Source organism: Schistocerca serialis, unplaced genomic scaffold (genome assembly GCF_023864345.2).
Source record: "Schistocerca serialis cubense isolate TAMUIC-IGC-003099 unplaced genomic scaffold, iqSchSeri2.2 HiC_scaffold_1362, whole genome shotgun sequence".
Taxonomy (NCBI): Eukaryota; Metazoa; Arthropoda; class Insecta; order Orthoptera; family Acrididae; genus Schistocerca; species Schistocerca serialis.
The window spans coordinates 31,629,162-31,652,264 of record NW_026047583.1 but is presented as its reverse complement, the minus strand read 5'-3'; the positions used below and the strand labels follow the sequence as shown (position 1 = coordinate 31,652,264).

The following is a 23,103-nucleotide window of genomic DNA, read 5'->3' as shown; positions in this document are numbered from 1 at the left end:
GGTTCGGCCCCCGGTGGACTCCCCAGGGAACGTCTCACACCACACGAGTGTAACCCCTATGTTTGCGTGGTAGAGTAATGGTGGTCTACGCGTATGTGGAGAACTTGTTTGCGCAGCAACCGCCGACATATTGTAGCTGAGGCGGAATAAGGGGAACCAGCCCGCATTTGCCGAGGCAGATGGAAAACCGCCTAAAAACCATCCGCCGGGCGGATTCGTGCCGGGGACCGGCGTTCCTTCCCGCCTGGAGAGCAGTGCGATAGACCGCACGGCCAACCGGGCGGGCGCCTCCCCATACGGGGCGAATACTCTACACGGAAATTACTTTTAACAGTAGTGCACGAACTGGTAACTTCCGAGGGTCAAACGCGGCCCGCAGACGCGTGCGTTCAGGGACCGACGGCAACACGTTAACCGGGAATCGCCGCATCAAGGACGCACGCGGCAGCCGGCAGTCGGTAGCCTCCCTGTTCCCGCACGGTTCGGCTCGGGGAGGGAAGGGGAGGGACGGACGCCGGGCGCCGCTGCCGCCCCCGCCGCCCCGGCAGCCAATGGGGAGCTCCGGTGGGCGGCGGCGCGGCCAATGGGCGCGGCCGGACACGCCCCCGCGGTGCTGCGGGCGCCGCCGCCGTCGCCGCCGCCCCCGCCGGCAGCCCTCGGCCCGCTTCATAGCAGTTGCCCGCCCGCCACGCCTGCTATGGACCCTGTACGGTGCTCTGCTGCCTACACCCACGAGAGGCGCGGACACACTCCAGGCGGACTCTGACGCGGCGTCACATGTAAGTCGTACTTTCGCAACCCACCAAAGTGTGTTCTGTTTAGCGCTACTTCCGACACCTTTGATGCCATCCTTCATCCCTTCCCGCTGCTGTGGCCTTCGGTCGGAGGCTCATTTGATGCAGCTGCCACGCTTGTCCGTCCTGTGCAAGCCTCTTCATCTGCGCATAAGGACCTCGACCTGCACCCACTCGACTTGTTTACTGTATTCGAGGCGTCCTTCCCCTCCACAATTTTTACTTCACACACTTGTATAATTCCTTGAAATCCTATCAACCGATCGTGCCACAAATTCTTCATTGCGCAATCTGATCTGGCAACATCCCATTAGTTCGATCTATATCTACATCTACATGGACACTCTGCAAATCAGATTTAAGTGCCTGGCAGAGGTTTCATCGAACCACCTTCACAATTCTCTGCTATTCCAATCTCGCATAGCGCGCGGAAAGAACAAACACCTATATCTTTCCGTACGAGCTCTGATTTCTCTTATTTTATCATGGTAATCGTTTCGCCCTGTGTAGGTCGGCGCCAACAAAATATTTTCGCATTCGGAGGAGAAAATTGGTTACTGAAATTTCGTGAGATGGTTCCGCGGCAACGAGAAACGCCTTTGTTTCTTCTATAGCAAGAATTTCAAAAGTTTCTCTTCTCTTTTCGTTCCACCTACTTCTCGTCCACTTTTCTGTTTCATGCAAGGATGTGCTCGAGACAAACACCTCCAGAAGATAATTACTAAATTGGTATTAGAAGTTAAAAAATTTCGCCTTCGCAGAAATGCTTTTCTTGCTGTCGCTACTCTGCATTTTACATCTCCTCTACTTTGACGAACATCAGTTACCTTACCACCCACATAGCAAAACTCATCCACTTCTTTCGCTGTCTCATTTCCTGAGCTAATTCGCTTAGCACAGCCTGATTTAATCTGACCACTTTGCACTACCCACGTTTTACTTTCGTTAGCGTCCGTCCCAGGCATCATCGATTCCGTCCAGCTATTCCTCAACGTTTCCTAGTGTTGTGTGACAGAATTACAATGCCATCAGCAAACCACAAAATTTTTGTTTATTTCCCCTGAACTTCAATTGTCCTTCCAAATTTCTCGTTCACACTTTGCTCAATGTACAGACTGAAAAATACTGGCGATGACCTACAGCCCATTTCTCACTCTCTTCTCAACTACACCATCCCTTTCACGTCCTTCATCTCTTACAGATGGGGTCTGGTTGCAAACAACCTATCACTCTTTGTATTTCATCCCTGATGAAATTTCAAAGAGTGTATGCAGTGCAGTGAACATTGTCAAAAGCTTTCTCTGAATCTACAGATGCTATAAAGCGTCCCTCTCTCTCTTGTGATAATTGGTTCATTACTACATAGCTACCACATTTGCATACACAGTCCGCGAGCCTCCTGACAGCATGTGAATGAGGGTACTTCCATTATGGCCTTCCTTTCCTGTTCCATCAGTTAATAGCGCGTGAGATATGATTTATCTGCGTTTCCCGTCGCGGCCATTTCACGAAACCTTTCTGGACGGAAGTAATATTTTAGTATCTGTGCCTAGGCTTCCATTTCAGCAAAATCCTTTTACATATGTGACCGTCTCGTGACATGATGAAACTTCCATCGTTTCGGCTACAATGCCACGCCGCCTTCATCAGACTGCCAGTTCATGAAGGCTGCCTACGGAAATAGTGGAAAATTTTATCGTACTCCCAGAACAATCTTACCAAAAAAAGTAGTGCGTTGACTGACTTCTTCGGAAAGGAATGCTTTCATAATTTTAAGAACATGCATTTCGTACCGTCTGCTAATACTCTGTGGTGAGCGTCTCCGCGAAGTTCCTGCACGCATTAAACAAACCCTGTGATGAAATACGCCACTCGTCTCTAGATCTTAGATATCTCCTCTAATAGAAATACCTGATAAGGGGTCCAGAATTATTACCAGTACCCAAGAATCAGCCGACCAAGTGTATTCTAACCAACCAACTTCATAGATGAAGTATTTGATTTCCTTACGATTTCCCCAATAAATCCCCATCTACCGTTTTACTATCGAAAGCTAGTTTTTTTTCTTGTCGTTCTAAGTATGACGCTCTCGGCTATTTTTCTAGATTGACTGGTTCCCCAAATATTTTTTTTCCAGCCCTCCCTGAATTTCTCTCTTGAGCCAATCTTTTCACCTCAGAGTACCACTTACAACACACTTCTTTGATTGCTCATCTACACCTACATGAACATGGCTACTCTGCAAATCACACTTAAGTGCCTGGCAGAGGGATCATCGAACTACCTCCACACTAATTATCTATTATTCCAATCTCTAACAGAGCGCGGAAATAATGAACGCGTACATCTTTCCGTGCGAGCTCTGATTTCCCTTACTTTGTTATGATGATCATTTCTCCGTACGTAGGTCAGCGTCAACAAAATATTTTCGCGTTCGGAGGAGAAAGTTGGTGACTGCAATTTCCTGAAAAGATCCCGTCGCACAGAAAAACGCCTGTTTTAACGTTGTCCATTCCAAATCCGGTATCATGTCCGAAGCACTCTTCCCGATAGAACAAAACGTGCTGCCCTTCTTTGAATTTTATCGATATACTCCGTCAGTACTATCTGATAAGGGTCCCACACCGCGCAGCAGTACTCCAAAAGAGGAAGCAAAAGCATAATGTAGGCAGTCTCTTTAGTAGATCTGTCACATCTCCTAAGTGTTTTGCCAATAAAACGCATTCTCTGGTTCGCCTTCCCTTCATTCGAATTTAACTTGTTCGTAATTTTAATTCCTAGGTATTTAGTTGAATTTACGGGCTTTGGATTTGACTGATTTATTGTATAACTGAAGTTCGATGAATTTCTTTTAGCACTCATGTGGATGACACGACACTTTTCATTATTTAGGGTTAATTGCCAATTTTCGCACCATACAGATATCTTATCTAAATCATTTTGCATTACTTTTGGTCTTCTGACGACTTTACTAGACGGTAAATGACAACACGATGTGCAATATATGAGCGCTGCTGAGATTGTCCTTAAATCGTCTGTGTATATCAGCAACAGCAGAGGGCCTATAACACTGACTTGGGGAGCGCCAGAAATCACTTCTGTTTTACTCGATGACTTTCCGTCAATTCCTGTGAACTACGAACTCTGTGACAGGAAATCAGAAGAGCCAGTTGCGTAACTGAGATGATATTCCATAAGCACCGAATCTGATTACAAGGCACTTGTGAGGTAAGGTGCGAAAAACCTTTTGGAAATCTAGAAATACAGAATCAATTTGAAATCCCTTGTCGATAGCACTGAACCCTTCGTGTGAGTGGAGTTAGTCAAAGGTCCCGAGTTCGAGTGTCGGTCCGGCACACAGTTTTGATCTGCCAGGAAGTTTCATATCAGCTCACACTCCGCTGCAGAGTGAAAATCTCATTCTGGAGTTAGTTTTGTTTCACAAGAACGATGTTTTCTAAATCCGTGTTGACTATGTATCAATAGACAGTTCTCTTCGAGGTAACTGTTTATGTACAAACACAATATGTGTTCCAAAATCCTGCTTCATATCGACATTAATGACATGGGCCTATAATTTAGTGGAATACTCCTATTGCCTCTTTTGAATACCGGTGTGACCTGTGCAACTTGCCAATCTTTGGGTATGGGTCGGTTGTATACGACTGTTAAGTACGGGGCTATTGCTTCAGCGTACTCTGAAAGGAAGCGAATTGGTATATAATCTGGACAGAAAGACTTGCTTCTATTGAGTGATTTAAACTGTTTCACTGCTCCGAGAACACCGACTTCTAAGTTACTCAAGTTGGCAGCTGTTCTTGATTCCAATTCTGGAATATTTACTTCGTCTTCGTTTGTGAAGGAGTTTGAGAAGACTGTACTTACTAACTCTGCATCGATAGTATTTCCATTGCTATCGCGCAGAGAAGGCATTGATTGTGTCCTGCCGCTAGCATACTTAATATACGACCAGACTCTCTTTGGATTCTCTGCCAGGGTTCGAGACAAAGTTTCGTTGTGGAAAGTATTATAAGCATCTCGCATTGAAGTCCAAGCTAAATTTCGAGCTTCAGTAGAAGATCGCCTATCTTGCGGATTTTGCGTTCGTTTAAATGTGGCATGCTTTTTTCGTTGTTTCTGGAACAGTGATATTTTTGTATGTATTGCAATCTCTGCCGCCCCTTACAGTTTTTACACACTACAGCTGCCTCTAGTAGCATGCAAGTCATTGCATGATAACACATCTGCTGCCACGCTGTTCCTTCTTCATGCCAGTGTTTTACGTATCTACGCTGAGTCTGTCGAGAACGTCCTCATTCCTTATCTTCCCACCTAATTTTAAACATCCTTGCATAGTAGCACATCTCAAACGGTTCGATTCTCTTCTTTCCCGGCTTCCCCACTATGCTGTGCTCCAAACGTACATTTTCAGAAATGTCTTAGCCAGATTAAGGACGACGGTAACGCTAGTGGACTTCTCTTCGCCAGGAATACCCCGCTTGCCTGTGCCAGTTTACTTCTTATGTCCTTCCTTTATTTGTACGTCTTGGGTGAATTTGCTTGTACGGCAACTAAATACCTTAATTTTGCGTACGTTATGATCTCCAAATTTGATGTTAAGTTTGTGACTAACCTCATTTCTTGTTATTCTTCATTACATCTTACAGTCGAACAGTTACGCACAATACGTCACACTTATTAACGTTGAGAGTCAACTGCAAGTCTTCCTCTTGCAATGAATCTGAGCCTGGTACCTGATTTTCTTCCAACTAGTTCCATGTAACCATTCAACCAGTTACATCTACATCTACATGGATACTCTGCAAATCACATTTAAGTGCCTGGCAGAGGGTTCATCGAACCACCTTCAGAATTCTCTATTATTCCAATCTCGTATAGCGCGCGGAGAGAACGAACAACTATTTCATTTCGTACGAGATCTGATTTCTCTTATTTTATCATGGTGATCGTTTCGTCGTATGTACGTCGGTATCAACAAAATATTTTCGCATTCGGAGGAGAAAGTTGGTGAATGGAATTTTGTGAGAAGATTCCGCCGCAACGGAAAAACCTTTGTTTTAATGATGTTCACCCCAAATGCTGTATCACATCAGTGACACTCTCTCCCTTATTTCGCGATAATACAAAACGTGCTGCCCTTCTTTGAATTTTTTCGATGTACTCCGTCAGTACTTCTTGGTAAGGATCCCATACCGCGCAGCAGTATTCTAAGAGACAACGGACAAGCGTAGTGTAGGCAGTCTCCTTAGTAGATCTGTCACATTTTCTAAGTGTCTTGCCAATAAATCGCAGTCTTTGGTTGGCCTTCCCCTCAGCATTTCCTATGTGTTCTTTCCAATTTAAGTTGTTCGTAATTGTAATTCCTAGGTATTTCGTTGAATTTACGGCCTTTAGATTTGACTGATTTGTCGTGTTGCCGAAGTTTAGCGGATTCCTTGAAGCAGTCATGTGGATGACGTCACACTTTTAGTTATTTAGGATCAATTGCCAAACCATATGCCACTACGAACGGTTACTGGTTCTGATTCTACGGATGTTACTGTGTCGAGTCATTTATCGCCAGTAATGAGATCGGCAATGAGTCTTTCCACCTAATCGTTCGCAATACGTTAGTTAAATTTATTTACACTAAGGACCATCCGCAGGTTGCTCCATGATTCGTGGCTCCTCTGCCGGTCTTGCTGCATTCTGCTGTACTCTTGTGGCGCTGCTGTCTGTGCACAGGTAACAGCATCGCCAGAGTACAGCCTCGCAGGCACTACGCCCTACCTCATTACGTGTTCTGTCAACAGCATACTCCTGTGTTCCTTTGTAATACTGCTGTAGTTTCAGCATTATAGTTTTCCCCACTACTCTTTTACGTTAACTGTTTGCAGACACGCTCTCAGCGACCTCCTTCGCGCTCTCCAGCGCTGGTGTTCCGCTCAGTTTCGACGCCGGACGTTGCAGCCTGAACAGCTGAACACGAGCGTGTGGTGTGAACTCTAGCCGACAGCGCCTCGTCGTAACTGGCGATACGTTCAGAAACACAGTGCTGGACACCTTAGCAGTAACGTGTCCCCTCTGTCAGTGAAATATCTGCATAGTGTCCTTCACGCGCTTGTTACTGCCTTCTTGCTTAGTCGTTGAACAGTAGGACCCCAGCCCCGATTCTTTAAAGGACTGAACTCCGTTTTAAGAAACACAAATTTTTCACGCTTTTCAGCGTTTATAGCGCGATATTACGTAAACTATATGTCGTTCAGTGATATTATTTTAGAGGAGAATTCAGTGGTATATGTTTGAAACGTCCCCTTTGAAAAATTTATGACTTACTGTGCTGGTAAACCCCTTACGGTATTTGATTTTCAAACAGCTGAGCAAAACTGAACGTACTCAGATATTTCTTTCTTTACTTATTCTGATCATCACTAAACTGACGCAAAATAGTTTTCGCACAACGCAATCTGACTTTCAATTATCCCTACAAAAGAATGGCTCTGACTTACAATAACCTCTACCTCTCATGAATCACTTACCTCACAAAAATCTTCGTTACTCGAACTACTGCAATACAGCGTGCGCCAATACTGCCAGCTAAATAAAAGATTCAAACTACGGAAGACACTAACTACTGTCAGGCATAGTTAGCAAATGAAAGATTTTGATAGAGAACAAACAATGTATTTACCTTAATAGTGTTCAAAAGTCATAATATATATATCAGTTCATGACATCCAGTCTTATAAATTTCGTTTTTCTAACGGACACACGTCCAGGTCGTCCGCTCTCAAACTCTGCCATCTCTCCCCACATCGACCACAGTTGGCGGCTCACCTCCAACTGCGCAACCCTGCGCGCTGTTCACATCCAACTGCTCAACACTACAATAGCTAATATTCCAACAGTGCCAATCAGCCACAGACTGCACACAGCACACCTAGTAATTTTCATACAGAGCGCTACGTGACGTTACCAACATAAAAACCTAAACAGCTACATGTCACCGTCTGAAAAAAGTGTTGCAAAACAGAGATGCTCGTAGTATCGAAGTAATAAATTGAAAGTCATACCTGCTGATCAAGTTTTACTGCACGAATATCTAAAAATGTACTAAGCGAAAAACTTTTTCCTTTTATTATTTTGGGTTTGGGGGAGGGGGAGCGGGTAACAGTGTGAATAATTTTCGGAAAGCTATGACCTATGACACTGTGCAAGGTTTGTTGCAAGTATCTAAGCGCTCTGATTCCCAAATACTGGAGGAAAAGAATCTGCACAGGCTGCGCACCGTGAGTTTTGCTGCAGCAGGACTAGTGCACAGTTTGAAGCTTCAATATTTGACTTATTCTGTTAAACCTTTAACTCAAGACTACACCTCTTCACGAGTATGATAGGATTTTAAAATCGGTCAGTAATTATACGAAATATTGAAAATCAAATGTTTGTTTCTCCTGGAAGCTATTAGATAGCCAACCTACAACTACGACTGTGCACCATGTATTGTTTCAGCCGTTTTGTGATGTGCAGGCGATAGGCAAAATAATATGAACAGTGGTAGTAATGGGATGATTCTGTTTGATGGTCAACAAGGAACGTGAGGCACGTGTAGCGCTGGACTGTGCGTATTCAGTACGGACTTAGCATGGGTGCAGGTTGTTTACGAGTAGTGCACACTTCGTATAAGCATTCAGAGACCGAGGTCGACGTGCAATAAAAGACCTAACAGAGTTCCAGAGAGGGCAGATCGTGGGGGCCCGATTTGCTGGAGCATCAGTAACCGAGACAGCCAACTTATGAATGTTCCAAGAGCAACTGTTTCGACAGTCATGACAGCCTACACAAAACATGGAAATACAGCATCGTGTAAACGTAATAATGGGCGCAAATCGAAACTAAATGACAGAGATCGTCGCACGCTAACGTGAATTGTGTCAAAACAACACAAAACTATGGCAGCTAAAATGACTGCAGAGCTCAACAGCCATCTTCGAGACCCCGTATCTATCGACACTGTCCACCGAGAACTCCATAAAGCGAATAATCATGGACGAACTGCTGTACCGAAACTATTAGTGACGACAACCAACGATCGGGCCGGGTTTACGTCTAGAGAACGCTAAAAGAAGCTTGCAATCCTGATTTCTTGATTCCTACAGTTAAGCATGGAGGTGGAAGTTTGATGGTGTGGGCAGCCATATCATGGTATTCTGCTGGTCCCATCATTACTCTCAAAGCCCGTATTACAGCCAATGATTATGTGAACATTTTAGGTGATAGGGTGCACCTCATGATTCAAATGTTGTTCCCGAACAATTATGCCATGTTTCGGGGCGATAGTGCACGCATTCATACAGCCAGGAGACAACAATCAGGAATGGGGAGCATGCAGCTGAACTACAGCGTCTTCCCTGCCCAGCACAGTCCCTGGATTTGAACACTGTCGAACACTTGTGGGCGGTATTGGAGGACAGACTCCGGAGCACATTTCCGCCTCCATCGTCACTACGGTAGTTAGAGGTTCTGATCGAAGAGTTGCGTAACATCCCACTGGAGACTATCAGTCATTATATGCCAGTATTCCACCAGAATCGCAGCTCTATTACGAGCAAATCCAACCCCCTGTTAATAAACCATTCCCAAGTAAGTACAGGTTTTCACATTATTTTGCCTATTCCATGTGGATCTATCCGACAGATTCCGGGTCCACACTTTCAGGAACGAATTTCTTAATTATAAGGAAATATGTAATATCAATGGCTATGTCTGTACACGATTTATAATCTTTTCATAATTTGGAACACTTTATCTCACTTAAGATTACCGATGAGTTTCTATACGTTCACGGCTATTTTGTTTGAGGGAGGTCTTTGCATCTATGCCTCTCATCTAGCCTATAAAAGGAGTTTATCAGTTTTAGCAACAGCTGCCGTCATGTGAGTATAAGAGTAGAACCCATATGAACAGAGTCTAAAGGCGCTGAAGCAAAAATTTTGTAAAAGCAGAAACGAGTTCATTGCTCCTCGAAGATTCCGTTATTAAAGACGGGTCGAAACTCGGCATCACTTGTTGTTCCTCTCTACTCTTTTCTTTTTTTCTTTTAATATCTATGTTATACAGAGTGACAAGCTGCAAAACCGTCTTTTCCCCTCTTAACACGATATTATTTTCCTCTCTCTATCACGTTTGTCTTTTCCAAGTTGTTACTTTGCGCTCTGAGGATCATTCGCGGGTCTCTCTTCTTCATGTTTATCCACTTCGGTATTTCGAACTTTGTCACTTTTCACTGTCGATAGATCCACAACTGTTTTGTGTTATCTAGAGGTTTCTTTACTGTCCTTCGCATTACTAAAGACATAATCGGAAATCCTTCTCTGACATCCCCTAGCTTCTTTGAAGCTTGCTTTTACGTTCCACGTCAAATATTGGAAACTGTAGTCAAGCTGGGGTAAAATGGAAATGAGCGTATGGCGTTGTTGGCCTTGAGGCCCCATGCAGGGGAGTTCGGCAGCCGTATTGCAAGTCCTTTTCAGTTGACGCCACTTCGGTGACTTGAGGGTCAATGATGATGAAGGACACACACAACACCCAGTACCCTGCAGGGAATCGAACCCGTGCCCCCTGCATGATAGGTGGAAGCGCAACCGCTACGCTACAGAGGCGGACGCCAAGCTGGGGTCTCATTCATTGACACGGTATTATATGATCTAATTAAATGGCTGCTGCTTTTGTTACTGTTCATCAACGTTTCTTGTTGCCATTTCAAATTAAAATAAAAATTCACGTCAGTTCGAGATTTTGAGTTTATTAGTGAAGCACATAAACAATTATTTCAGTTGTCGCTTAATATCTTGTCACTAGGTTGTTATTTCCATTAGAAAACTTTATTTAACCTCCTGGGTCGTTCTGAACAATATTTTTTTTCTTCAACAGAACTGATCTTCAACAAATCCTACTCGCCAGATCTAGGTAGACGGCTGCTCCAGCTCTCGATGTTCCTCTGTATAATTTTACGGGTCCTTTTTTTCCATTCGTGAAAAGCTTTCGATACAATCTTGCTTTATCGGCTGCTAATTAAAATACGTGCTACCGAAACACTACCCTATCACTTACTCCACGGAACATCATTCTTAATAGTGAGGCGTCAACAGAACCGAGATTAGCTTTGAGCGGCTCGCTGTTCCCTCGGGACTGTTAATCTCAGAGTTACAAATCAGTGGCCTGGTAGCTGATGTCAGTATTTCTCCGAACTTGTTTATTCGCCTCGAAGCTGCCCACAGAAAGTCAGAACGTCAGAAAAGTGTTGTAACTTGCAAGAAGATAGGGGCGATGATTGCTGCTTGGTATCTAAATAAGGGTCGTGCAATATGAGGACAACAGTTCTGACGTTGTTTGCTTACAATAATATCGATCTGTCACGACGATCAGTTGTACAACCTATCCGGAACGACGCATTGTGACACATCCACATAGGATTCATTCAGAGGATGTAAAATGACAGTCTTTGGAAGAATCTTAAGAAAGCACGATTCATTTATGAATGACGTCTGGCTGACGAGTAGTGGCTGTCAGCCTGACACATTTATCAAGTTGGATTAATGGAAGTGATGCAGAAATTTCAGGGAAGAGCTGTAAATTTCTTCAGGTATTTATTGTATCAGCACGAGAGCAACATAACTTCTCAGCAAACGCCAGCTGAAGATACAAACATCCGCTGTTTGCTAGGAAAAAGATTGCTTCTGAAACTACGACTTCCTCAGACGTCCCAAGGAACATAGCACTGTCTCCCACATACATGACCAGAGCGGTAATATTAGTGGGATATTGGCGTATACGAAGGTGTGCTAATTACCGTTCCTCATGAATATGGTAGGAGAGGGACAACGTTATGTTGTTATATCTCTGCCACATATCGTAAGGTACCCAACAGTTCACTTTTTGATTTAATACTTTTCTGTTTATTACTTCCACTGCATCTGTCTGGGCTCTCTCGCGGTCATTTTGACTTGTTGGATCCATGGTACATTTTTTAATTTGAATATGAGATTTCAATCCGTATCCATCATCAGTTTTTTCATGCCAAGAATTCTTCGCATAATGCTTCGTTCTTCCTTCAGTATGTTTTGAAAATCGCCTTTTCTGTTCAGAATTAAAGTTTCGCTTGATTACTGAGCTTCAGGTTTTGTCACCGTGTTGTTCTATCTAATCTTTGAATGTACTGGCGTACACATCTTGTTGTCAATGTCATGCGTTCTTCCGTAGCATTCTGTAATCGAACTGTCTTTGTTTCGTCGTCGAATCCCGTTGGTTCTATGATCTCACCGACCTACATGAAGTACTTAACCCTCTTTATTTGCCCGTACTTCGTGTTTAATTTCTGAAAGTTAAATTTAGTGCAAATAAATTTGGTTTCTTCAGAGGAGATTTGTAGGTCAATTTTTCCAGTGCATTGTTTGAGGACTTCTATCTATTTGATTGTTATGATCACTGTTCGATAGTATCGCTAAATCGTCTGCGAGAAGCTAAGTCGTCTTTAGTCCGTCCAAGATGATCAGGCTTCCATAGAATTTGGATTTTAAATTCTTTTCTCCTTTCCCTAACGATTTTATCTCGAATGAGAGTAAGGAAGAGAGGTGACAGTCCATTCACTTGGCGAGCACCGGTTTTAAATGCAAAGTAGTGTGACATTTTCCCAATAAATTTTATTTTCGACTACATGTCCATGTGTGTTTGCCTGATGCGGCATAGTCTCTGCCCTCTAGGATGTCGAAACGAGTCTGGCGATCAGTGGAAGTCGGCGAGAGTGGAGATGATTTGGGCTGTTTGGGATTGCCTTGTAGGTTGAAGGTTTGTTCTGCGCACGAGCGCCTGGTCGAAAGCCCGCTTGGTATCTCCGGTCTTATTTTCACATTATGCTAGTGTTCTTTGAAATAAACATGCAGAGAATTTCTTGCATCTGAGTCTGTCCTGCCAGCTCTCTTGTGGAGTGGGTGTATGGTTGCATGCTTCCAATTTTCTGGCAGTTTTTCTGCTTTCTGAATATCCCTGGTGATCTGTGTACGTTCTTCGAGTGTGTTCGCTCCTAAGTACTTCAATAACTCCCCAGTGATGCCGTCTTCCCCAGACGCCCTGTTATTTTTCAGCCTAATGATATATGTGTAGATTTCATTTCTGGTGAAGGGTTCAGATTCTGGGTGTGTGCTAGCTCCGTACGGTTGTGACGATTCACTTTGCCTTTAATTAATAAGTGATTATATAATAGGACAGCTGTATTTTCCATGTCTTTGTAGTTACACTGTAATTTTGAACATCCGTCACCTCAAAAAGGGGGAAACCCATACCGAAGTTTCTTTTCGAAACAGCGGTACATCTAGTTTCTCTAAAATGATAAGTCCTTTGCAATACTTTTTTTCAAAATTTGACTTCGCATAAGGCTACAAAAACATGAAAGTGATCTAAGGTAGCAGCCTATCTGTATTGAACATTATGATGGAGAAGAGGAGAAAAATTTTGGTTGAATGTCGCATCGACGGCTAGGTCATTAAAGACGGAGCACAGGTTCGGATTGAGCACGGGTGCCCCGCCGTGTCCGTTCGTAGGAACGGCGTAGCTCTCAATGCGACTCAAGTGCACAGTGGAAGTGACGAAGATAGAGTGTACTTGTAAAGCGTAGCACTGTCCATATAAAACCTGAGTGACGCAGATTAATCGTTTATTATTCTCTTAAAGGCTCAACTAGAAGCGTCTTCAGTCTTATCTGCCGCAAAGACGGAGACTGAAAAGAGCGCTTTATTTCTGTGAGGTGCACGTCACGGTGTCCTTGGTGTAACGTAAGGTTGTGGTAAGCTGTTTCACACGATCCAACGAAAACGGCAGTATGGGATGTTTTAAGATGGGAGCATCCAATCCTTCTCTTACTGACGTGACGTGCGTCCTGGTGAAGATTTCGGTGATAGGGCGGTGACTTCGGCACGTCTGATAATCTAGTTCGGCATCGAACTGTGTCACAGATTTTCTGGTAGGCTTCATGAAGCTGTTGTAAACATGTCAGCAGAATTATCACAATGTTTTCTGGAAGTTTTCGGGAACTGACAACTACGTGGCCTCTTTAGTCACTTGCCAATTGCGAAAAGTCACGTAAGTACTGTACTACACACCGCGCCTGAAAGCAGATTGCTCGTCGGTTATAATGTCGATCTTCATGGATATTAATAGTCGATATTAATAGACAAATGTTTCATTGTTTGTCGCAGACGTAATATTAGAACTGTCTTCGAAACTAATCTAATTCTGCTGTTTTGGATATACTGCTATTGCCCCTCTGAAATTCCAAAAAGTCTTGAACAGGGGGAAAAAATACTGCCAGAATCTCCGCGCTTTCTCTGATCTCTCTTTCGTTGTCCTTGCATTTGTCGAGAAATATAGAGGAAATAGTCCAGACACTAACTGCGATTTAGCTGTTGCCTAAGGGCATACTGGTGCGGCAGACTAGTGTTAAAATATGAGAGAGGGAGCCAGCAAGCGAAAGGGGGGCAGCAGGTCGCTAGCAGCCAAAGTGTTTGCACCCAGTGGTACAGAACGCGTCATTTTGGCGTTTCCAGTGCCTTGAAACTTGTTGTAGGTATGTTTATTTTATTTTATTTACCATTAGTTGTTGCAGTAAGGTACTTTCTGTTAACAACTTGATGTTACTTATATTCCACAGTTCCTTCATATACGTTATTTATAGTATAACGTATTTTGGCAATGAGATATTACCACTCTAAGACGTATTATCCAATTGGTCTGACTATGGGCTATACAAAAGGCTGTAATTATGGGCTAGCCCAAATTTACATTTTATTCTGCTACACACAACGCAAACGGTTGATTTAAGATAGCTCTTGTTTCAGAATGCCTAAAAAAATGCGACACTATAATCCAAAGAATAAAAGAAAGTGCTCGAATGAAGAGGACATGGAAAAAGCTACTATAGCTGTCCGAGAAAAGTGAGTTGGTACGAGAGCAGCAAACATGTGTAATGTATCTCGCACGAAAGTCTAAACATCAAGCAAAAAGCCTGATATGACTCAAGTTGCAGCAGCTCGTAATAAACTGCGGAGAAAATCCTAGTTGGCTAAATGCCATCTTATCATGGGACAAAAATTCTAGGGATATACTGGAGCAGATCAGAGATGCATAACACTTCAACTTTCAGTTGGAAATGGTCTATAAACACCTTTAAAGTCAAATGACGCTGACAGAGGCTAGCTGGATCCTTTTCCAATTCGACACAAAGACTGTTTGTCATTTCGCAACACTTGTGGAACATCGTTTGCAAGGGCACTGGGTTTCAACAAAGAAAATATCTAAGCCTCCTTTAATCTTGTGGGACATACGACCAAAAACACAAATTCGCTGCGGAAAGAATATTCAACCTGGACGAAGCTGGTCTTTCAACTGTCCAGACCAAGATCCCATATGTCATTGGGAAAAGAGCAAGTAGCAAATAGCAGCTCTGACTTCGGCTGAGATGGGCTCTGCAGTGACAACTATTGTCTGCATGAGTGCAGCTGGGCGGTTTCTTCCTCCTATAGTCATTCTTCCACAAACATGACTCGCGTTCTAATGAAAGCATCTCCTCCGGGCTCGATAGGCAGGGCTTACCCATCTGTATGGGTGAAAAGTAATCTGTTCACAGAATTGCTCGCTCATTTGATTGTTAAAGTCGGCCCGAAAGAAGAGTCACCAGTTCTACTGATTTTAGGTGGTTATTCCACTAAGGTACAGAACATCGTTATCACTGATGTGACTAGAGGAAACCACGTGGCGATCGTCTCTCATCCTCGTCATTCCACCCGTAAGCCTCTGGATAAGACATTCATGGGCCCACTGAAAGCTTATTACAGAGAGAAAGTTAGGCAGTGGACTCGATTCTCCTATCGTCCTGCCACACCATATCACATAACGGAGCTGTCTGGAAATGCACGACTCAAAGTCCAGACTTGGGAGATGATTCAAAGCTACTGGACTATTTCCTGTGAATAAAGGCGTCTTTCTGATTCTAGTTTTCTAACTTACGAAATTGAAGCAGAGAAGAGAAGCAGTTCTACCTCGTCAAAACCTCCGAGATCACTCCTAACGTTGTTGGCTTACCATCATGTCTGACTTCCACCCCCACTGCTCCGCAGGTTCTTCCTGGAACGTCAAAGCAAGTGAGTCCTTTAGAGATTCCTCCAGTTTCTGGCATCAGGGTATTAGCGACAAATAGAGGCCGAAAGCCACGGCAGTGTCCTGGAAATATCTCTAGGCGAATATCGATATGATGGGGATGGATGCGAACTGTATTTTTTTGCGAGGGTCTCCTTTCTGAGGACTCGAGGGGAAACGTTTTGGTCAACTATTTTGAATGCAGTATGTGGGTACAAGTGGATGTGTAGGTGCTGAAGCCGACGTGTACATCTGCGACTATTACAATTAGGCACTTTAATTTCATAAAATATTCCATGCGTTTCACTGTATTTTGAACCATAAATGCTTATATTGTTCTAAATTTGTGCCATCTTTCGTGTGTATGTTTAGCTTTCCCACTGCTGGTAAGACTTTCGTAAAAGTAACGTCGATGCCTTAGATATTGGTGTTCTTTTTATAGTAATTTCATAGCATTTTCGAAGTAGCCTATCTTTGGACCCTACCCAACTAAAAGAGAAATTTTCAGTCCTCACTAACTTCGTAAAATTTCGTTCGGTCTCAAGTTACGTCGCTGGCAGTGTTTTCTTGTTTTAAGATTCGAAAGACAGCCACAGTAATTAAAAGCAGCTTTGTTTGCGATCTCCTAACACAGCTGTGCCGTCGTTACTGTGGCCTCCAGTCCTAAGACTGGAATGAAACTTTCACTGTGCAGCCGAGTGTGCGCTGATATGAAACTCACCGGCAGATAAAAACTGCGTGCCAGACTGAGACTCGAATTCGGGACCTTTTCTTCTCGCGGACAAGCGCTCTACCATCTGAGCTACCCAAGCGCGACTCACAACCCGTCCTTCCGCCAGTATCTCGTCTCCTACCTTCCAAATCTCACAGAATCTCCCCTGCTCCCCTGCGAAACTTGCAGAACTAGCACTCCTGGGAGAAAGGATATTGCGGAGACATGGCTTAACCACAGCTTGGGGGATGTTTCCAGAATGAAATTTTCACTCTGCAGTTGGAAGGCAGAGCACCTGCATGAGAAAGGTAAAGGTGTCGAGTTCGAGTCTCGATCTGGCACACAGTTTTAATCCGCCAGGAAGATTCAATCCAAAGACTCGTCTGAGCTTCCACGCTAGTCTATCATGTGCAAGTCATTAAATCTCCAAGTAACTACTGTAACATACATCCACTTGAACACGCTTACTGTAGTCATTCCATGGACTCCCTTTGCAAATTTTTCTCACATCACTTCCTTCAACTACCAAACTGACAATTCGTTGATCAATCAGGATGTCTCCTATCAACCTATCTCTTTTTCGGTGGGGTTGTGCCATAAATTTCATTACTCCTCAATTCTGCTCAGTACCTCTTCGTTATCTACCCGATCTACCCACTTGATCTTCTTCATTCTTCTGTAGCAGCACATTTCAGAAGATTCTACTCTATTCTTGTCAGAACTCTTTATCGTCCACGTTTCACTTCATGCGTGGCTAAACTCCATACAAATACTTTCTCAAACTTATATTATATGTTATTAAAGTTCTCTTTTTTTTAGAAATGACTTTCTCGCTACTCTGCGGTTTATATCCTCTCTGCTCCCGCTATCAACAAAAATACAAAACACTTACAAAACAGCGATGCTCATACACTTTCATTTCCTAATGTAAGCCATCGATCATCACCTAATCTGTTTCAACTACCTGCCATTTTACTTTCGTTGGTGTTCATCTCATAGGACCATTTCAGTCGTAGGCTCAGTATTGCCTCGTGTGATCCTGTATTTGCCCGGAACCCAAACTCGTCTTTCTTGGAGTCGTCTTCGACCAGCCTTTCCATTCATTTGTAAATAATATGTATCTGTGTTTTACAGCCATGACTTATTAACTGTCGCGAGGAGTGGCCGCGTGGTTTGAGGCGCCATGTCACGGATTGCGCAGCCCCTCCCGCCGGAAGTCCGAGTCCTCCCTCGGCCATGGGTGCGTGTGTTGTTCTTAGCATTAGTTAGTTTACGTAGTGTGTCTAGGGACCGATGACCTCAGCAGTTTGGTCGCTTAGGAATTCACAGACATTTAAAATTAAACTGATGGTTCTGTAATATACAGCGTCTGCCATTTTTGGAATTGGAGTTATTAAACTTAAAGTAGTGAAGGGGTTTTGCTATTTGGGGAACAAAATAACTGATGATGAAGATATAAAACGTAGACTGGCAATGGCAAGGAAAGCGTTTCTGAAGAAGAGAAATTTGTTAACATCGAGTATAGATTTAGTCTCAGGAAATCGTTTCTGAAAGTACACTCCTAGAAATTGAAATAAGAACACCGTGAATTCATTGTCCCAGGAAGGGGAAACTTTATTGACACATTCCTGGGGTCAGATACATCACATGATCACACTGACAGAACCACAGGCACATAGACACAGGCAACAGAGCATGCACAATGTCGGCACTAGCACCTTTCGCAGCAATGCAGGCTGCTATTCTCCCATGGAGACGATCGTAGAGATGCTGGATGTAGTCCTGTGGAACGGCTTGCCATGCCATTTCCACCTGGCGCCTCAGTTGGACCAGCGTTCGTGCTGGACGTGCAGACCGCGTGAGACGACGCTTCATCCAGTCCCAAACATGCTCAATGGGGGACAGATCCGGAGATCTTGCTGGCCAGGGTAGTTGACTTACACCTTCTAGAGCACGTTGGGTGGCACGGGATACATGCGGACGTGCATTGTCCTGTTGGAACAGCAAGTTCCCTTGCCAGTCTAGGAATGGTAGAACGATGGGTTCGATGACGGTTTGGATGTACCGTGCACTATTCAGTGTCCCCTCGACGATCACCAGTGGTGTACGGCCAGTGTAGGAGATCGCTCCCCACACCATGATGCCGGGTGTTGGCCCTGCGTGCCTCGGTCGTATGCAGTCCTGATTGTGGCGCTCACCTGCACGGCGCCAAACACGCATACGACCATCATTGGCACCAAGGCAGAAGCGACTCTCATCGCTGAAGACATCTACATCTACATCTACATTGATACTCCGCAAGCCACCCAACGGTGTGTGGCGGAGGGCACTTTACGTGCCACTGTCATTACCTCCCTTTCCTGTTCCAGTCTCCATTCGTCCCTCCATTCACGCCTGTCGCGACACCGCTGGAGGCGGGCTGCACGATGTTGGGGCGTGAGCGGAAGACGGCCTAACGGTGTGCGGGACCGTAGCCCAGCTTCATGGAGACGGTTGCGAATGGTCCTCGCCGATACCCCAGGAGCAACAGTGTCCCTAATTTGCTGGGAAGTGGCGGTGCGGTCCCCTACGGCACTGCGTAGGATCCTACGGTCTTGGCGTGCATCCGTGCGTCGCTGCGGTCCGGTCCCAGGTCGACGGGCACGTGCACCTTCCGCCGACCACTGGCGACAACATCGATGTACTGTGGAGACCTCACGCCCCACGTGTTGAGCAATTCGGCGGTACGTCCACCCGGCCTTCCGCATGCCCACTATACGCCCTCGCTCAAAGTCCGTCAACTGCACATACGGTTCACGTCCACGCTGTCGCGGCATGCTACCAGTGTTAAAGACTGCGATGGAGCTCCGTATGCCACGGCAAACTGGCTGACACTGACGGCGGCGGTGCACAAATGCTGCGCAGCTAACGCCATTCGACGGCCAACACCGCGGTTCCTGGTGTGTCCGCTGTGCCGTGCGTGTGATCATTGCTTGTACAGCCCTCTCGCAGTGTCCGGAGCAAGTATGGTGGGTCTGACACACCGGTGTCAATGTGTTCTTTTTTCCATTTCCAGGAGTGTATTTGTATAGAGTGTAGCCATGTATGGAAGTGAAACATGGACGATAAGTAGTTTAGACAAGAAGAGAATAGAAGCTTTCGAAAAGTGGTGCTACAGAAGAATGCTGAAGATTATAGGGGTAGATCACATAACTAATGAGGAGGTATTGAATAGAATTGGAGAGAAGAGGAGTTTGTGGCACAACTTGACCAGAAGAAGGTATCGGTTGGTAGGACATGTTCTGAGGCATCAAGGGATCACCAATTTAGTATTGGAGGGCAGTGTGGAGAGTAAAAATCGTAGAGGGAGATGAATACACTAATCAGATTCAGAAGGATGTAGACTGCAGTACGTACTGGGAGATGAAGCAGCTTGCACAGGATAGAGTAGCATAGAGAGCTGCATCAAACCAGTCTCAGGACTGAAGACCACAACAACAACAACATTCCTCTTGAAATTTGAGGGTATTTCACTTGTCTGATATATCTTGCATACCAGTTGGAACGGCTTTATCACTGACTGTCCTTCCAAGCATCTTAATAATCCTAAGAGGATGTCATCTACTTACGCCTTTTTTTCTGCCACTTTCTTCTTTCCGTATCTCATCTCTCATATCATACTCGTCTGCTTCCTATTTCCTTTCCATAACATTGTCTCTAAGTTCGTTTACTTCGTATTGCCCTTCTACGTATTCCTTCCATCTTTGAACCTTTCCTCCTTTGCTTAATAGTGACTTGTCATTCATGCAATTACCGATATTTTTTTTGGAAAGATCTTTTTAATTTTCCTATAACTACCATATCTCTTTTCCATGGTCATCCGTTCATCTACAGATTCACGTTTCTCTTCCAACGACTTCTGCTCTGCCATTTTGTATTTCGTGCCAATCTCATTTTTTAGACGGCTGTATTAGGTTTTGCGTGTTTCCCTCATCAACTGCAGACCTGTTAGGCACTAAAACATGTACACCATACACCATACACCGGCTTGTGAAGCATGTATGTAGATGCAGATTTAGATGGACTCGTGCACTTTCACAGAATGTCCGAAGAAATCATATAGCGAATTATAAAATGGTTCAAATGGCTCTGAGCACTATGCGACTTAACATCTGAGGTCATCAGTCCCCTAGAACTACTCTGTAGATAAGAGCATCAGCAAACTATGCGACAGTGGCGCTCACCCCAGGCATTGACAATTTCTGTATTGAAAGTGTTGTCCGTAAATCTGGAAGGGCGATGCGAGAAGGGAACCCTACGAAGAAAAATGTTAGACTACAAGTCCAAACTTCTTGAAATACGGCTCCACAGTCTCAATAAAGTCTTGAAATGACGTAAGTTTACACTTTTGGCCGTAATAGGTTTTATTGCGGTTGTAAACAACACAAGTTCACCCATCGTGTTACTCGTGTCGTTCACACAGTGTTACTGTAAAGGGAGATACGGCCCTACAAGGACGTCGTTATCTTTAGCTGCCTCTGCCCTGTAATTAACATCGAATCCTATGCTTGAGAATGACACATAAGCCGGAACTGCAGCAACACAACAAAACCAGTTAGAGCCAAAAGAGGATAATGACGTGATTTAAAGAATTTACAGATTCATAGGTCTGACAATCAACCCTCAAATGGTGCTACTTTTTTTTCTTTCTTTTACCTCTGAGAACGATTAGTTGCTGTAAAAACTGCCAAACTGCGCCACGGTTCGCAGCCACGTTAAACAGTAGGTCCTCCTGTCGCTAGCTGGGTAAGTCTTTCAAAGGCTGTGGAAAGCAAAACTCATGCCACCTCCAACAGCGTGCGGTGTCCAAACCGACCGTCAGCTTTATCTGTACATTCACCGTCTGAGAAACAAAATGAAGTACCCAGAGGACATGGTAGACGCATACACGGACACTCTATCGGCGGAGCCGCAGTTCTCGGTGACAAGTACAGCGGTCAGCGTAATTCGTTACCTTTTTGTTCGCCTTTAGCGTTGTTACCAGACGTGGTACGGTTTACGCGAAGTTCAAAAAAACTGTCGAACACCTCGAGAGGTGGCAGTATTCATCGAAACAAAAACGTAAGTCCGGGAAACATGGCTCTGGAAACGCATACCTTCCGAGATAAACGCGTGTTTATAGGAATGGCAGCGCGACGCTTGGTTGCCGATATTGGCACAGTCGTCGCATTGAAGCTGCGTCAGATGCGACGGCAGGGCATTACGATGTCTTACTCACAGTACTCTGCCTAGCGTTAGGTGGTCTGCAGTCCGTTGTGTGGTCTGAATCCTGTTTTAGGGTACGTTAGTTTTCATCGTGTTTGGGTGTGGCTTATTGTACAGTACTGTAAACATGGGGTGCGTATCGTGGTTTTCCACCTTCATCCAAACGCGGATTCATTTATGTGATTACTATTATTGCGCTACTTGTGCGTACAAATGGTTTAGTACATTTATGTTTTCTCTCTTCCCACTTGTTAGCAATGGAAGCCTAATACTCGACAAGTGAAATGGAGAATATGATATTCTGCAACGGTTTAGAAAATGTAGGTAGCCTGCGAGCCTGTGCCATCTACGCTGAAAAATATCCACAGCACTGAGTGGCCTCTGATAAGATGTTCGGCAGACTCTGCAGCGTCTGAGGGACACAGGTACCCTAGCGCCTCGGAAGATGACAGTGGAAGACCCCGCACATTCCGCACGCCTGACATGCGGAAGCGTGGAAGAAACCCCTGGGACCAGTCTGCGACGATTATCAGCAGCAGAGAGCGTGTCTCGCTCTCTCATCTGGGGGCGGTACTTCATGAACAGCCGCTGTACCCACATCATCTGCAGCGTGTTCAGGCCCTAAGGGCACAGCATCATCACGGCGGACGGCGGCTCTGCAGAAGTGTGCGCAGATCCACTGTTCACATCCAAGATTTTATTTATCGATGAGGCAGGAGTCACAAGAAACGGTATTATAAATTTCCACAGCCAGCGTGTATGGGCAGATGTAAATCCCCAAGCAGTGCGGGAAAGAGGGAATCAACACCAATTCTCAGTCGGCAGGCTGCCACAAAGCTTAATTGTGATGCATTATCTGGACTTTCTCACTACCTTGCTGGAGGCTGTGCCACTGCAGCAACGAATACAAATGTCGTGCATACGCGATGGCGCACCGGCACACTTTCGTCACAATGTGCGAGGGCATCTGACGCAGACATTTCAAGACCGCCGGATTGGTCGGGGGGATTGGGGGGAGGCCTGCTCGTTCTCCAGACCTCAATCCCCTAGACGTTTGGCGACGCTTGAACGAACTGGACTACGGCGCGCCAACCAACAATGTGTGGACACAACAGGTTCGTGTCCTCAACGAGTGCCAGCAGGTACAACAACAACCGGATATACGAG

The 23,103-nt window shown here is 44.8% G+C and overlaps 1 protein-coding gene across 1 annotated transcript in view; it reads left to right on the top strand.

Annotated features, from left to right (window-relative positions):
• The window catches only part of LOC126440371 (skin secretory protein xP2-like), a 54,557-nt gene that overhangs the window by 154 nt on the left and 31,300 nt on the right, over window positions 1–23,103 (top strand). The window contains exon 2 of the mRNA XM_050090659.1: window positions 380–706. Coding sequence (XP_049946616.1) covers window positions 380–706 — 327 coding nt within the window. The remainder of the gene's footprint in view (window positions 1–379; window positions 707–23,103) is intronic.